Source organism: Manis javanica, chromosome 15 (genome assembly GCF_040802235.1).
Source record: "Manis javanica isolate MJ-LG chromosome 15, MJ_LKY, whole genome shotgun sequence".
Taxonomy (NCBI): Eukaryota; Metazoa; Chordata; class Mammalia; order Pholidota; family Manidae; genus Manis; species Manis javanica.
Window position 1 is genome coordinate 14016765 of NC_133170.1, and position 18299 is coordinate 14035063.

At 35.1% G+C, this 18299-nt stretch overlaps 2 protein-coding genes across 3 annotated transcripts in view; one reads left to right on the top strand and one right to left on the bottom strand.

Annotated features, from left to right (window-relative positions):
* Positions 1 to 18299, top strand: part of SLCO1A2 (solute carrier organic anion transporter family member 1A2) — a 111973-nt gene that overhangs the window by 22810 nt on the left and 70864 nt on the right. The window lies entirely within an intron of this gene.
* Positions 91 to 4479, bottom strand: IAPP (islet amyloid polypeptide). The gene is made up of 2 exons (XM_017662286.3): positions 4280 to 4479; positions 91 to 280 (listed from the first exon to the last, which is right to left on the bottom strand). The coding sequence occupies exons 1-2, from the start codon at positions 4357 to 4359 to the stop codon at positions 91 to 93; spliced, it is 270 nt and encodes an 89-aa protein (XP_017517775.3). The 5' UTR covers positions 4360 to 4479.

Here is an 18299-nt window from a genome sequence, read left to right on the forward strand (position 1 = left end):
TAGAAATGGAAAAGACAATGTTAAATTATATAGGAAATCACTAGACTATTTATACATAAAACAATAAGCATGGTAGAGGTACACTGACCTCTAAAAGGATAGGTAATTCAATGGTTCTCTGTTAAAAACCTCAACGGAATTCCTCTTGCCATATGTATTGGATCCCACGTTGGTAGGCGGGAGAACTGCACCAACATTGTTGCCGGAACGAACTAAAAAATTTGCCAGGCGTTGAGTTGCACAAGTGGCTGTGTTGCAATTCTTCTTTTCCACCTGATGACTGGTAACAATAAACAGGTTAGAGAGGTTAGAGACTTAGACTTAAGACTGGATACAGCTGGGATCCACCAAATAGCATATTGATGAAAACTAAAGGAAGCATCTTCATATAAGTAACTCGATCTTTTGGTCTGGAAACATCTGGATGATGGAATGAGGTTTTTGTGACAGTTTCAAAGATGCAGAAAAATCAGTTTTTGACTAGGAAATCATATAACTAACGTCCCACTAATGTTGAATCTCCCAGAATGATCCTTTCTTTGGAAATTCAAAATATATTCTGGGTAATAATTTTTAAGATGTGTTATATTCTTCAAAACAGTATTGATGTTGAATCTATTTCCTGGTATATAAAAAGGATATAGAATATAAAATTTATGGGTAACCTGGAGTATGTGGAATGAAAAAAATTTACATATATTCACTTCCCACACCCTTCCAACAAGAATTAAGTAGTGTAAGTTAATTTTGTCAAGTTCTCTGAGATCATGGAACCAGGAGTGGTTAAGAGAGAAATGTCAGAGATTATGAAGCCTTAAGAGGAATCAAGTTTATCCTATTAGGCACTGTCACTATTGTAGTGTGGGAGTTCCATTACTCTTAGCATAAATACATGAACATTACCATCTTTCTACTACCTGCTTGGCTTCTATGCTTTCAGGAATTTTCATAACAGGATTAAGTTAAATTTAAAACCAACAGCAGCCACCTGGAACAACTGCATCATAACATTATAGGTACATCAGAAATGACAACTATGATTAAATAATTCATTTGAATTTTAACTTGTTTCTATTTACAGAATTTATTTATATCAGCTCTAAGTTTCTGTACCACCTTTCGTATTGCTGTACTCTCAGAACAGGGAAATACAGAACAGTGAAATACAGAATAATAACAGTGCTTCCTTGTGGCAGATTATTAGGAAAGCTAATGAAAGGTTTTAGGTTTTGGCACCATAGAAATAAAAATACTGGTGAAACTTGAGACAAGTATGAAATGGGAAGGAGATACAGGTATGAGGCTCTATCCAGAAGTCAGTAGGAAATCACACTTGGGGGCAAAATGCAAGGGACTTTCTGCCTTTGTATTAATTTTCTGTGGAGAGGACTTCATTATCTGTTTCTCTGTACAGAGGTAGTCTAAGAGTAGATGTTTTCAGATCTCATGTGAAATTTGACTCTTGTATTTCCTTCCCAATACAGACAATTTTTCTCGCAGCCTCAACTGAACTGTGTATCTGTTGAGTACAAGTGTATGCCGATGAACCAATTATTTAGACAAAGGAAACCCACTTGGGGACCTAATCTATATATCACTATTATTCATTTTATCTGTTCAAGTATTTCTCTTTGCATGTGTAGCAAGCACAGCCAATGGGCATCCAAAGAATGATTTTAGTATCTTTAAGGATTGAGCAAGTAATTTATACATTGGACATCAAATTTTAAAATAATAAACTTTTCCTGAAATTCAGCAGGAATTGAACTTTGACCCCAAAGACCTCAAACTAATACATCTAAAGCAATAAGGGAAATGATGGGTCACACTGGGAAGGTTCAAAGGGATATATATCTGTCCCCAGGTATGTCTGGCAAGTGCCTGAAGCAGACTGTGAAATACTCTACATGCTAAATAATAGCTGAGCAGTACTTCGATAATTGGTCTCAATAGGACTTAAAATTATTTCAACAAAATGTTACCTTATTTGAGTTAGCTAGAAGCTAGAATTTAAAAGAAATATTAAAAGCTTTTTTCATGATTGGTTTCATAATTTTGAAATTGCTTTCCCAAACAAGACTTTTTATGCAAAAACAGTAGCCAGGGTGTACAAAGGTGGATCCCAAACAATCATTAAGATGGAAAAAGATGGCTGAAATGGTTAGTAAAAGAAATCACTCTTCCTCATTAACAAGGCCTGCCTGCCTACCATTCAGTAACACACACTAGTTTAAAGCTACTAACCACTTACACACAGGCACAAATTCTTGGCTGTAAGAGAATTTGAACAGTTATTTCTATAGGCCAAACTATAATTCCTCAATTATATCTTTTTGAAAACAACTCAGTTTCAAGAGTTTTAAAAACAATCTTAAAATGTGTGCCTGTGCCCAGCTCTTAATATTCATTTGAAAAGATGTGTGAGTTCCTATAGGATATTCTTAGTGACGATAGCTTAAAACCCATGTAATTATACTTTGGTTTTGCATCTGATCACCTGCGAGGCACATTTTTATAACAGTGTTAAAAAGTTGGTGGGCAAGTGTAAGGTCCTTTTGCTTTAGTAATGAGCATAAAACAACAAAACTGTTTTTTGATCTGGCTGGTGAAGTCAGTTTGTTATTCTTAATCCCATCTCATACCCGTATAAAAGTTTAAAAAGATCTCAAATGAGATGACTGAATTTTATGTCAAAAATGACAGTGAATAATAAATCTACATCAGCTTTGTCTTTTAAAGGTGTTTAAAATTTGAGACGTTTTCTACATAGCTTTCTCAGCTTTTTTGTGAAATCTATAAAATACTACATGATTGAACAGGTCAGGATGATAAATTCTCCCCAACCTCCTTTTAAAAAATGACGAAGCATAGTGACTTTAGCAAACTCATTAAAGAACAATCTGAATAATGTTTACAAGTATTTCTCATAAAAGTTCAGAGAAGTGAGACTAGCATGAAAATAATTTGATAATAAATAATGTTATATACTATTCTGTGTGTGAGTGAAGTTTACCTCATAATAATAAACTAATATAGGTAAAGATATACAGGGTAAAGGTGCTTAGCAAATGTCTATTTCTAATGAAAGAAAAGATCAAGATATAGATAGAAATACAAGGTAATACTGCTAATTTTCCTATCGTCATTCAATTGTTCTGTTAGTTTTCCAGAAGCTTCATGTCAGTTTCTAAGTTATATTTACTGGCAAAAAATCCAATTGAAAATCACAGTCAATTCTGCGAAGAACATCCAGTAAACCAGATAAGCCCAGAAATGACAAAGAAAATCTTTTCATGATGCTGATAATTCTGAGAAGAGTTCAGATATGACTTAAAGCAAACTCTTTTCAAAAGTAAGCTTTGTTCTTCTTCGTCTTTAAGTGTATTAAGTTAGTCTCACAAGACTACAAGGAGTCTAACTGATTGAAATCCTCATTATATTGTTTATGCCATATGCATGAATTTGGATTTTAGAATATTTTAAATAAATGGAGAATTACAGTTTTAAAACCTTTCTCCTTGAAAGCTGTAATTACTGTTAACATTTTCACCCAAAATAGTTTTTAGACTTGCTTAAAATCACTGTTTAAATGACATGATGCTTTTCAAAAATAAGCTTTCCAAGGGAATCCTGACGCACATGCTACAGATTGAAAACATTTTCAAGTGGTATTCATTTACATTTAGAGCAGCTATTTCATTATATGAAACAGTTTCATTAATGAAACAGTTAATGATATACCATCTCCCAAGAGCAAGGCTTTTTAAGTAGTTCTCAAAATTTTTGATTTGCCGCTTGTTTATTTCAATGATTTCAATTTCCAGAAGGAGATGTTAAATGTTTGGACATTGCAGAGCCCCCTGAGAAAAACAAAAAGTCTATGTAAGTATACAATAAAATCCCACTTGATACAAAATACATGCTTTGATTTCCTCTAGTTGGTTTGAGAATGAGGGTAGTCTGGTAGAAGTGACTACCTTCCCGTTCTTCCTGTGTCATGTCCTGGCTTTGACCCTCTGAGTTGCAAAAGTGTATTTCTCAACAAAACTGAACCTATCCATTCCTGTCTGTCAGAAGTTTCATCAGAGGGATTCACCCACGACTGACATCATTCCCTGAAGAACACAGAATTCGCAGAACAGTTGAACAGCTTAATGTACTGTTCCTTAAGCATGATTTCATCAGGAATCGAATGCCATCAGGGCTGTTAGTTATGCTGTAGTATTTAATTCGAATTATCTCACACTTTACAAAAGAGACGGACTGTAAAGTTACTAACCTTTCCATGGGGGTAGCATTCAGATAGTTTAATGCAACCGAGAACACCGTGAGAACTACCGGCAGCTTCAGGATGCTCATTGCTTCGCAAATGTTCTGGAAAGAAGAACTCAGCACTGAAATCAAGAAATGTCTTCTAGCTCTGATTTATGGCATTTGAAATTAGAGCCTACTTTAAAAAGATCTCTTTTTAAACATAATCTCCAAAGATCATAATGTTGATATAGTCCTTTCACACTCTTCAAACAATTTCCAAATATTTTCAAAAATTTTCACTTTCCCAGTTTCCTTCTCTAAACAATCTGGACAATTAATGTTATAATGTGTTATCCCTTTAGCCTTTCTTTCAAATAAATCACATATTTAATTCTAAGTCTTCTCCTCCCTAAATAATCTTTCCCATAAAAAAGGAAATTCTTTACCTTTTGATGTTTCAGTGTCAGCAATATCAGAAAATGCCTCTGACAGCAAGAAAGCTGCATGAAAAGTCCCAAGCTTGCACACTAGAGTATCTACCCTATCTACGCCTCCTCTTGCTAACCAGTCATCTAGGTCTTATATACCCTTCACACCTTTCCCAACTGACATCAGGGAACTCAGAGAGACTGTGTCATGAGTTTCCATCTCTATAGATAGAAAGTGCCTCATAGACAAGAAGCAGATGGGTCCTTATTACATTAACACATCAGTAAATACTGACATAGCAGGTACAAAATGTCTTTGTACGGTTAATGGTGTGTCTCACGCAGCAGAAGTCTGAATTTGCCATCTTTGTAAAATACCAGAGTGAATTTTCAAGGACTAAATTTATGTTTTAGTAAGGAATTGATTAAAAAAAAGAAGTGATTAAGAATAACAAAAAACATGTTCATGTGCAAAGACTGAAGCCAAGGACATTAAGGAGTCTAGCTAAATCCAAATGACCCCAAAGGCTTAATTCAATGAACATTCAGTAGTAGACTGAGGGATGAGGGAAGATATGTAAAAAGGACACAGAAGAGAAATCAAAAGCCATTTATATGGGGGACAGGATTAAAGGCATTAAATTATAATTTTCAATCAAATTCATTTGTCAGTATTTAAATGGAAACACACATCTATGTAGTCAAGCAATTTTTCACTGACTTTTCCCATTATTACATAGAAATGTAACAATTATTTTCACGGATCAAATTTAATTGGTTATTTTTCATTTTCTTCAAATTGTTCTTTTTTTCCTGTATTTCTAAGTTATGTTTAAGCTACTATTCTACATTATGACAACTTAGTATCATATACAGCAACTAAAACAAATTCCAACTGTGAGTAAAAATGTGTCTGTGTAATCTAAATACAATGGAAGTTTTCTAAGTAAAAGATTAATTTAGCTGATTTCATAAACTTTTTTAAAGCTTAGTAATATAATTTGAGGATTTTTAGTACATTTCAAGAGGAAAAAATGTTTTTACAATCCTTATTCAAATTTTTCAATGTTTATGCGATTTTAATATTTCTGTGAAAGTTACTGATATTCCAAAAGGAAAGAAAACATATACTAACACTCAAATGATTTGGAAGAATGATGATTTCCTATAAGAAGATAATGTATTTAACAAAGTATATGCAGTGTTTTAGAAATAATACAGAAGTCCAGAGGTGTTAAATAACTTGTCCAATGTCACATCTAGTTTGTGTTGAATCTGGCACCAAAATTTAACTTTTTGGATTTATACTCTAGTGTTCATTTAGACCAAAATGACTGCTTGGAACCTTCACATCTACTTACTTCATTTTCCTTTTTCCTCGGTGTTAAAGGTACCAAATGTAACATTCAAAAAGTGATTCTCTCTTATCCCCTATGAAATTAATGTTATAAGGAAGATGTTCTACCTGAGATAGGAACAGGAGGACTTGATACATTTTAAAGACCACGATATGCCAGGCACAGTTATTTAATTGAAACATGATACCTCACTTCATCCTCACACCCCTGAAATGATGAAACTGAGAATCAGAGAATATAATGGCTACTTAAGGTTATCCAGCGACTCAGGGGGGTGATATTCAACTTCTCATTTGTCTGCCCCAGGATATTTATTTCTTTGTTATGGAGGATTTCTATCCCTATATCCTGAATTGTCAGTTGCTTCCTGTAAATTTCATATTGTATTATAATACTTCAAATGATTTTGTTAAAGCCAGACATGGCTTTAAGTTAGTCTAGCGTTATGTTTGGAAAGGTTGACATGTATCCAAATCTCAGAGAGTTTCAGGTCTTATATGCTTCCCATACCAGTGAAAACGGAAGTGGCATGGGGAGATTTAGATCACCTTTGAGGCAACTCCATTACCAGACCATATGCTCCTTTCTACAGGACATATGTGACTATCACGCATCTTTGAAGCCCCTCTACCCTGGCCATAGAGAGTAAGGCAGTGTTGGCCTCACCTGAAGCACGGTAGAAAAGCAGAATTTCATGATCCACCCCAGATCTACTGAATCAGAGGTGAATTTAAAAAAAGATTTCCCCTCGGTGATTGTATGCACACACTAAAGTTTGAGAAAAAGTATCCTAGGGTTCAATCCATGTATTTATTGATTCAATGAATATGGATTAAAGACCTACTCTGTGACAGGGAACATTCTAGGTACTAGAGAAATGGCAGTGAGCAAAGTCCCTGCTCTCATGCAGCTTAGAGCCTGTGGAGGAAGCAAAGACTAAGCAAGTGAACAAATGAACAGGCAATTACAAACGGTAAGTGCTGTGGTAAAATATTAATATGGTGGGAAGAAAAAGAAAAAACTGTTGCATTTAAGTGGAATCCTAAGTAAGAGATAACCAAGGAAAGAATGAAGGGGAAATGTTTAAGAAAAAGGAATAGTATATACAAATTGAAGTGAATGAAGGAGACAGTGGGGAGATGATGCTGGACACATAAGCAGGAGACTGAAGGTGGAGGGCTCAGAGGCTGTTAAGGTCCTGGGATTTATTTGGAAGGCAATGCAATCCTATGGAAGGGGTCTACGCTGTGGGGCAACGTGTCATGTTTTGTAGCTTTCAAACATCAGTCTGTGCTGGGAATGGAATGGACTGGAGGGTGGCAAGAGTGGAAACAGGAAATCTGTGAGGAGACAGTGGCAGCGTTCCAGAGGAGACAAAATGAGGCTTTATGCCAGGTTGATGGTATTGTACATAGAGAAGTAAATGAGTTCAGATAATATTTGGGACCATAACATGATTTGGCAATGGATGCCAGGTTAGGATATAATTGATAGGAATTAATAGACTTCTGCCCATGATATTCAAAAAAAGTAAAAGATATTTTATGTATCTTTAAAAAATAATTTCTATTTTTATCAAATTTTTGTGTATTTACAATTAAATAAACAAATGGTATCTTATATATATATAACACATATATATATATGTAATATACATATAACACTATTATACACAGCAGTAATAGTAGTGAACTCCATCCGGGTTACCAGACCAGATTCAAATGGGTGTATGTGTCAAGGGGAACACCACGCAATTCTCTTAAATACCAGCAGGGTGTTGGAGAACTCGACTCAATTCTGATGCCATCTGCCTGGAGACAGCACCAGATTCCCCTGGTTAAGGACTGCCCTCCACCCCCCCCACTCCAGACATCTGGCGGCAAGGTTCCTACGACCTCCCCGTTGGGTTCTGTTAATTTGCTAGAGCGGCTCATAGAACTCAGGACAACTTACCTTTACCAGTTTAATAAAGGATATCGTAAAGGATACAAGTTAACAGCCAGATGAAGAGATACACAGGGCAAGGTCCCAAATAAAGGAGCTTCTGTCCTAGTGGACCTTGGGGCCCGGCTCAGTGGCACATGGAGGTGTTCTGGTTCCCCAAGCCTAGAAGCTCTCTCTGACCAAGAAGCAGGATCCAACTGAGCAGAGCAGCGAGCGGTAAGCTCTTCTCAGGGGCTTCTGTGAGGGCCTCACTGCATAGTCACGATGACTAAAGTATTGGCCATCGGCTGATTCAGCCCCAGCCCCTGCTCTTGGGTGGGAGGGAAGGGGTCTAAAAAATCTCTCATTAACATGACAAAGCACCCATTTCACCTTTAAGACTACATACATATATGTATGACCAAATATGTATTTTTTTATGCCTCATTGTATCACAGTATTACAAGGTTAATACTAAAAACAAAAGCCTTCTGTCTTCCTTCTGTCTACATCTGAATTTTGTCCTCTGCAGGCAATTGTTTTAACTATTTTAGCTGTTTCTCCACATTTTAAAAATAATGACTTCTCTGGACAGTTTTGATTTATCACTTTTCAATGTAATATGTTGGTATCCTAGTCTGGAAGATGAAGATTCTGCATCTAACACCCTCACTTGTCTTTTATGCTACCTTCCTAAAATATTTTTCCTGAATGTAACTCCAGGGAAAGGAAATCCTGGAGCAAAATACCAAGCTGAAACTGAAATCAGTCAAAGGGAGAAATAAAGTTTAAAACCCATTTATTGCTTACGAACAGTGGTCTGGGGGCCATCTCTCTCCTGCTCTGGCAGAAACAAGTGAAGCCTCCCCCCAACCTCTCTGGTTCAGATAAGCCCCCAACAGCTCAGGTAATTACCCATCGATATGGAGATGAACTACCTTTCTCCACCCCTTAGGAATGCCTGTTGATACAGAGATGCACTAAAGCCAGGCAAGAGATTCTGGAAATACTGCAATTTTACCTACACTGTAACATTTGTATTATATCAATATAAAATGTACCCTTTTTTGTATTTTCATTTTAAACTTTTGTCATGGAAACTTTCAAATGTATATAAAATGTCCACAATTATCAATATATAGTCTATCCTATTTCCTCTATATCCCCACTTACTTTCTTCCTACTCTGGATTGTTTAAAACAAATCCTACACATTATATAATTTTGTCTGAAAATTTCTTTAGTGTCATAAAAGATAAGGATGTGTTATACAACATAGTTACAAAACCGTATATAACTAAAATAAAGTTTGCCCTAATTCCTTAATATCAAATATCATTAAGTACTCCATTGTGCTCACATTTTCCAATTGCCTGGAAAAAGACTGAATTGATTTGCAAGAATCAATATCTAAACAATATTGCATTTGGTTACGCTGTCTCTTATGACTTTTAATATTAACATCCCCTTCTTTTTTTCTTACCGTTGACTTATTAAAGAAACTAGGTTGTTTATTGTGTGAACTCCACATATCCTGGATTTTGCTGATGGTATAATATGTGTGGTATCATTTGGTATTGTTCCTTTCTCACTTGTATTTTCTCCATACTGGTTGGTCTAGAAGTTTGATCTGATTCAAGTGAGAATGCTTCACACTTGATGTTGTCTATTTCCTATTGCATCAGGGACACACAATATATGGCTGAATATCTTTTGTGATGTTGAGATTGGTCACTGGGGTCAAGTGCTGTCAGCCACATTGCCCATTCTGAGTTCTCCATTAGCTCTTCAGTTACTGGTTTTAGCAACCATTGGTAATAATTACCTGGAATCATTGTTTTATTACAGGTTGCAAGATAGTGATAATCTAATTCTATTAACCCTTCTATATTTATTAGCTAAAATTCTTTAATAATGGAGAACAGCCCTCATTAAGTATTTAGCTACCTTGAGGTACAGTTTTAAAAGAAATGCAAGATAAATGCCTTATTCTTTCTTCTTATTTGCCGGTTTTCATTACACAGTTTTGAACTAGTTCCCCAGCATCCTCCATAGATAACCAAAGAATTCTATTCTTTGTCTCATTGTGAACCCATGTATTTTAGCACGTATGTGTTTTGATCCCATTTTTCTTTTGGATGTTCAAATTATCCCATTTTGGGATGCTTGTGAACTGTTGGTGGAAATGTAAATTAGCTCAGACACTATGGAAAATAGTATGGAGGTTCCTTAAGAAATTAAAAATAGATATATGATCCAGCAATCCCACTTCTGGGTATTGAAGTCATCTAAATGTAATGAAAGGAAATGAAATCATTATCTCAAAGAGATATCTGTACTCCCAAGTTCTTTGTAGCATTATTTATGATAGCCATGGCATGGAAACGACCTATGTGTCTGTCAACAGATGAATGGGTAAAGAAGATGTGGTACATATATATCTATTATATATATATCTATTATATATATATAATAGATATATATTTTATGTACAGTATATATATTTAGTAGAATATTATTCAGCCTTAAAAAAAAGGACATTCTGTCATTTGAAACAAATGGATGGCCCTTGAGGGCATTATGCTAAATGAAATAAACCAGAGAAAGACAAATAATTCATGGTATCAGTTATATAAAGAATCTAAAAACAATAAAAAAAGTTGGCCAAATAGAAATAGAGAGTAGAATGGTGGTTTCCAGGGGCTGGTGGATAGGGGAAATAGGGAGAGGTTGATAGAAGTGTACAAAATTTGTGGTAAGATGATATACATTATGTCTAATGTATAACATTAGATAGCATGCTGTCTATCATTGATAAGACTGTATTGTATAACTGAACTTTGCTAAGAGAGTAGAACTTAAGTGTTCTCACACACACACACATACAGAAAGAATACATGAGGTGATGGATGTGTTGGTTAACATGATGGTGAAAATCTTTTCACGGTATATATGTGTATCACATCATCATGGTGTAATCTTCAAATGCCTTACAATTTTGGTTTTCAATTGTACCTCAATAAGACAAAAAAAAAGCTGATAAAAATAATTATCCCATGTTGGGCCAATAGGTGTCCCTTCCAGGTGGCTTCTGTATCTTTGACTTTACCTTTAGCACTTTGATAGCTTTATTGCTTTCTGGTGAGGGTGCATGTTTTCATGACTACACTGTTCACTACTGAACCAAATAGTATACTATGATATTTCTCTTCTTAAGCAAACTTTTGTTTTTCTTTTAATTAATATTTGCCTCATTTTTTATTGTTGAGTTTCAGATTTACAAGTTATCTCAGAGAGTGGGAAATTGTCTCAAAGTTAACTTTGTGTGGCAATATTTCAGTTTTCCACTTCCCCTCTCCCCTCCCACTCCCACTAAGGTATCTCTCCTAGAGCCTCGGGCTCCCTCTTCCTCTCTGGACTGGTTGCTTTCTAGGATTGCTACAGGTTGTTCATTCCCTTTGTTGTCATATTGAGAAATATTCTAGAAAAATAACCATTCTTCTGTTTTGAATATCTTCTTTTAATTTTCTTGTATTACACCCTTATTTTGATGGAATATATCCTGAAGTAGTGTCCTGAGAATGGGTACCTGAAAGATTAAGGCTTTTCCTCTCTGAATATAATTGTATTTTAATCTTACATTTAGTTGAAAATGTATCTAGATATTCAATTCTAAACAGGTTATTTTTATTCAGAATTTAAAGGCATTACTTCATTGTACTGTAACTCTTGGTGTGGCTACAGCAAAAGAAATTTCTGATTCTTCATATGTGATTAAAAAATTATCTTTGGAAACCATTAGGATCTTCTCTTTATTCTTGATGTATGAAATTTCATGCCAATGTGTTTTGGTACGGGTCTTTTCCATTTATTGAGCTGGAAACTCAATGTGACTTTTAATATGTAAATTTGTGTCCATTAATTCTGGGAAATATTTTTTGAATTATTTCTTGATAATTTTCTCCCACCCATTTTCTGTGCTTTCCTTCCCAAAAAACTCTTGAAAATCAGATTTATTAGATACCTTGTATTTATTTATTTTCTTGCTGGTTCTCCATGTCATTAATTTTTAAAAACTTCTTGAGTATATCCTAAGGGTAATCTATTAACTTTTCCTTAAAAAGTTAACCTTGACACTCATATTTAAAAAATTTTCAAGATCTCTTGCATTCTGGTGTCCTTCTCATAGCAACCTTTTTTTGCTTCATTGATACAATGTCCACTTTGAGGATACTATTTGTAGCTTTCTCTTTTCTTTATCATTTTAATATTCTCTTCCCTTTGTGTCTCCGTTTCCTTCAGGTTCTTTTCTGTTTGCTTTTGAATGTTTGTTTTGGTCTTTAAGTATCTGATGATGTTTAGCCATCCATGTATTTACTCTTACACTGTTTTACAGTTTTCTTTTTTTGGATTAATTGATCACTTAATTAATTTTATTTAAGTATAATTGATTTATAACAAACAGCGCATATTTATAGTGAGATAATTTGGTAAGTTTCCACACATATAGCCATTTGTAAAACCATCACTATAATCAAGGTAGCTACTGTACCTATGAATAAATTGAGACTTGGAGAAGCCTAGAAGCTTGAATTGGAACCCAGGTCTATCGAATATCAGGGTCCCATGCGCTCAGCTCTGGAGCCTGAGTTCTAGCTGGGAAAACAATCTCTGACTATTCCTCATTTGTGTGGAAAAAGCACACAATTTCTGAGTCTAGCTACTCAGTTAATACAAGGATTGTGCTAAATGAAGTTTTTGTACTTCCTATTTCTTTTTTCCAAACTGATTTGAATCACATTTATTTTCTAATATCAGTTCAAATCATTTGTTTACTTAAACTGAGGCCTTCTTGGTTTAGCAGAGTTATGGTTTCCTGTTAAGAAGAAGAAAATTTGCTTTCCTAGGCATTTGTGAATCATATCTACGTTCAAGTTTTCCTAGTAGATGACCAAGTATCATCTCTCTAAGAGCTTCATTCATTTTCCCAGGTTTTATGGTTTTCTTTAGGTGCTACTGAAATAAAATAACCTGCACATATTTAAAGGGCAGTTTTACTGATTTTCATGTATGCCTACACCCCTTAATGCATCACCACAATCAAGACACATTTCCATTCTTCTAAAAAATTTTCTTTTGAAATTTCTCTCTCCACCCTCCCATCCCCCTCTACTAACCTACACCCTCTCAGCAACCCATTTTTGTGCTTTTATGCCTGTAGATTTGTTTGTATTTTCTAGAATTTTATGTAAATGGAATAGCACAGCATGACTGTGTTTCGCCATTTACTTATAATTGGACTTCTGGGTTGCTTCCTGTTTGAGGCTACTAAAAATAAAGCTGCTACAGATCTACAGACGCTTATGTAAAAGTCTTGGTGTTGACTTGTTTTTCTTTTCTCTTGATTAAATGCGTGGGAGAAGGTTTCACATGAATGTGAACTAGGATGTCCATTAGTTTCTATCAGTGAGATGCTACAAAGCTGATTGGCAATTTATGCACGGACATGACTTACTACTTGGTGGATTTCACTGTAAAGTCGCAAAAGGAACCAACACACTCACTTGAGAGACTCCCAATTTGGGCTTTTTTGTTTCCTCTTGAGGCTTCCAGTTTTCCCAAAGAAAATATCTCTAGTATCTTCCTCAAGGAGTGATTATCTTTCATGGACAGTAATTAGGGAAGGAGGCTTAGAATTTAACTGGTTTTCCCTGTTTTTAATTTGGTGTTTCAATTCTTCCTTTTGTGGTCACTGGTCCCACAGATCCAGGATTCACCTAGTTTCATTTATTCAGAGATTAAATTGCTGTGTGGGTAAAGGGAGGGGGATACCTGGGTCTTGAAAGGAAGTATGGGGGAAGAAGGCTCTCTAAAACTCTATAAAAGACTCTTAAGTGTATAAAAAAATCCTATGGCTTTTAGTTCCATCTCGTGCTCTTTCTTCTGAGTTATCTGGGATCTAAACATTCCTGGACTTTCACAGGCACTGTGGAGCAATTCGCCTTGCTGCTTGTTAACATTGACTTCTTAGCGATGTGGAGACTGAAAAGTAAGTCGTTATCTCTCCTCATTCTTCTTTCCTATCTTCTAAATATGTGGGACTCTCTTTAGCCTGTAATTGTTTTCTCTCTCAATCGCTTTTTCCTTGTGGATCACACACTTTTATTTGTAGCCTGGTTAAGTGCAGTCCAGCATTACATGTTGATTCTTTCAAAAATCCGTGGCCTTGGTAGATTCTTAGACCTCTGTCTTAACAAGCTTTGCTTTTTATTTTCTATGGAATTTTTTTCAGTTTTGTTCATTTCTTATTTGTAGATGTCATACTTTAAAGTTAATTTTTGATTACAAAAACTTCAAGAGTCAAAAATGAAAAACTATGAACTAGTGATAAAATATGATACAAAATTGTCTATATACAGTGGCTGAACCATAACAATACTTGCACATTCAAATAGAACATGTAAAAATAGTAGTAGTTTCTGTTTAGAGTACTAGGTTACAGCTGATTTTTCTCTAAGCATTTTTTGTGTTGCTACATAGTTTTTAAACTATCTTGTGAATGGATGGCCACACATATGGCCTCATTGTTCTAAACATTTTCAGAGGAAAAAATGTTTTCAAATATGTGCTGCATGATATCAAATAATGCTTTTTCTATTCTGCTCCCCTATGAAGGCTAAAATAAGATTAATTTCTATGCCAAAAAGCTACAATTAGCAAACTGGGTAACTTTCCAACACACACTTTCACCTATTTTTTTTATTAAAGTATCATTGATTTACAATTTTATGAAGGTTTCACATGAACAGCATTGTGGTGTCAGCATTCACCCATTCTATCAAGCCCTCACTGCCCCACTGCAGTCACTGCCTATCAGCACAGTAAGATGCTACAGAGTCATTACTTGTCTTATTCGGACCAACTTTCACCTATTGGGACCAAAGAATTGCTTTGCTGGAGAACACTCTAGAATTGTCATCATTTTCACCCTACACATAGTCATTCTTTCCTGCCATCCTTTCGAATACAGCTCAAGAATTTTTAAATCCCTAAAGTGCAGAATGCCTTCTCCAACATTTTTTTCATATCTCCTCTTACCAGACTCAAAACATGTGAGCAATATTTTGAAAAGAGACAGGATCCCACCCCATTTCAATGAGATCTAGGGGAGTGTGAGCAATGCCTTCTCACTTAAAGTCTCATTTTATTTTTATGCTTTTGTGAAAAGCTCTGTATTTAATGATTTGCATCTTTATATTGTAGCAGCATATCAAGAAATGACCTTAATGAAGAACAAATGTGCTCTTCTATATTATTTTAATATTTTGAAAAGTGATGCATTTTCAATGACTTAAATTCCTGTTACTTCAAGCATATAGATTAGGAGCTTTTGAAAGGCCTCATGTTCCCCCACCCAAAAATTAAAATAAAAATAAGAACATGAACAAATGAATAAGAGTCTCTGAGTAAGAAGGGACCTGGGAGAACTTACTTTACTCTCCTTTAATGCTTAAATTCAATAGTATTTAGAGCATCTATTAGGTACTGAACTCTTGGATATAGTTGAGTTGGGGATTTGATGACTGAATGGAAAATAACAATGACATTTTCAACCTATTGGAAAAAAAGTACTGCTAGCTAAGGGTCTTGCAAACAGGAGTACATTCTCATAATTCTGGAAGTTGCAAGTCTGAGATCAAGATGCCCTGAGGACTGTGCCATGCCCTTCCCTAGCTTCTGGTATTTTGAGAGTAATCTTTGGTGTTCCTTGGCTTATAGAAGCATCTATCTTTGTCTTCAACCCCCCATCTTTGTCTTGATTTCCACATGGCATTCTCTGTGTGTGTGGTGTCTTAATGTCCACATTTTCCCTTTTTATTAAGACACCACTCATTGGATTAGGGGCCCAAACTCCTCCAGGATGACCTTACTTTAACTAATTATATCTGCACTGATTCTTTCCAAATATTACATTCTCAGGTATGGGACACAATTCAACCCGTAACAGTTACTTCTTAGAAATTTTGCAAGTTTTGTTTATTTTTATCTACTTTAACTCAACAAGTTTGTTTTTCAATATTTCTCAGTAGAGGACTATTATTATTTTGTGGTCAAACAATGTTTCTGAATTATTTTTACTTCAGACTTTAAATAATTGTTCTTTGTGACCTAATACATAATCAGTTTTAGTAAAGGTTCCATAAGTGCATTTTAAAAGCCACATTTTCTACTTCAGGTACACAAGTTCAACATATTCTGTATCATCATCTACTTTATGGAAAATATTATGTAAGTCTTCTAAATCCTTTTGTATGCTTTTCATTTTGTTAAGTCTGGGACTGGGAGGAGAAGTAAGCCTGATTTCTTGAATGTTACTGCCTGTTTACCCTTGTATTGCTTGCATTTCCTGCTGTATGAAATTGCCTCAGTCTTACTGGGTGCGCAGAAATGCATAACATTTGTATTGTCGCCATGAATAGTCTCCTTTAGTACTTTTAAAGTACTTTTCTGTCTTTTTCATGCTTGTTGCTCTGAATTCTACCTTGTCAGATGTTATGATGCCTATTTTCTCTTTTTTCGCTTTTGCTGTGCCTATCCATTGTTTATTTTAAACTTCCTTGATAACTTTGTATTTAATGTGTCTCTTGTACCCAGAAGAAAGTTGGAATTTGTTTTATGAATTATCTGAAAAACTTTATATCAGTAGGGCGTTAAACCCATGTATTTCTTGATATATTTGGGCTTAGTTCTGCCATACTATTAATAACATTTATTCTATGGTGCTTATTGTCAGCTTTGGTCCAAGGATTTTACATATATTACCTCATTTAATCCTTACTCAAATCCCCATTTTAAACATATGATGAAACTGAAGGAGAGAGAAGATATTAACATACCCAAGGCCGCAGAGCTAGCTAGTAGTAGAGCTGGGACTCAAATTTAATCTGGTTCTGAGTCTTTTATCTCCTACTTTACACTGCCCCCCTTTATTTTGTGCCTTCTGTGCTAATTCTGACTAATTTCTTGAGATCCATTTTCCAGTTCACAAATGATCTCTTTCATCTATATCTATAAGCTATTATCCATTCTGTGAGTTTTTAATATCAAAGATTAATTGCTTTATTTGTCAATGTTTCTTGGTTATTTTTAATAGTCTTTTTTGGTTGATTTAAAAATAATCCATTTTTTAAGTTTTTAATCTATTCATATATAGTCATTTAATATTATATATCTGATAATTTCAGCATATGGATTTCCTTGGAAATTCAAACTGGATTTTGTTTCTGATATCTCCCAGTTGTAGTAGCTTGATTTATATTTTTAAGATCATATGCTCCTTAACGCAATCTGGGGGAATCCTAAGGGCCCATATAGGGGATGTTCCCTGAGAGGGGATATGGTTGCATCTGCCAATCTCCAGAATTTGCTAGCTTCTGGGATCACTTTACCTCCATGGAGGGTCCACGGTAATAAGGAGACTCACATTAGCTCCTCAATCTTGAGACAGACCCAAGCTTAGGATTTAAAGATCATAGGATTTCTGCCAGTATTGCTCCTATGTCAACTTTCTTTCACTTACCGCTTACTCAAATTTCAGTTCATTGCTCCCCCCAAACAATACTTTGAGATTTCCTTTTCTTCTTGTGAGTTTAGTCATGCCTTAAAAAAATATGTTTGTCTAAATTTGTCTAGGTTCTATTGTCTTTCAGTAGGATGGCCCTTTAGCATAACTTCATACTACAGGAGCAGAACTGCGTATGCATATTTTAAAGACTTCTGAACTGTGTAGCCGAATTCCTCTGTAGAAAGATTATAATAATCCACACTCCTTTAGAAGTGTATTAGTATATCTGTTTATCGTTAAATTTGCAAACACAGCATATGACTTAGAAAAAAAAGTTACTTATAAATCATATGATAATGGAAAGTAGTATCTTGTATTCACTTAAATTTATTTGACTACTAATGAAGCTTAAAGTGTGTTCTTGGGTATTCATGCAATTTAATTTTTAGTAACTTGGACATATGGATTTCAATAGCAGGATAGATCTGACCTAGAGATGTAGGAAGTTTTGGACATGAATTATATAATCCAAGGAGAGCGTGTACAGCAACAATAAATAAAGACAAAATATATTGTAACTCCAGGAGGAAAATATGTTCCCAGCCCAGGGCAAATAACCTTTGAAGCTGAAATCAGTCAAAGGGGGAAGTAAAGTAAAGTGGGAGAACTCACTTATTGCTTACAAGCAGTCATCTACTTCTGCTCAGGGTGTGTCTCTTATGACCTGGCTGCAAAAAGGGACCCCACCCAACCTTCCCCAACCCATGGAATC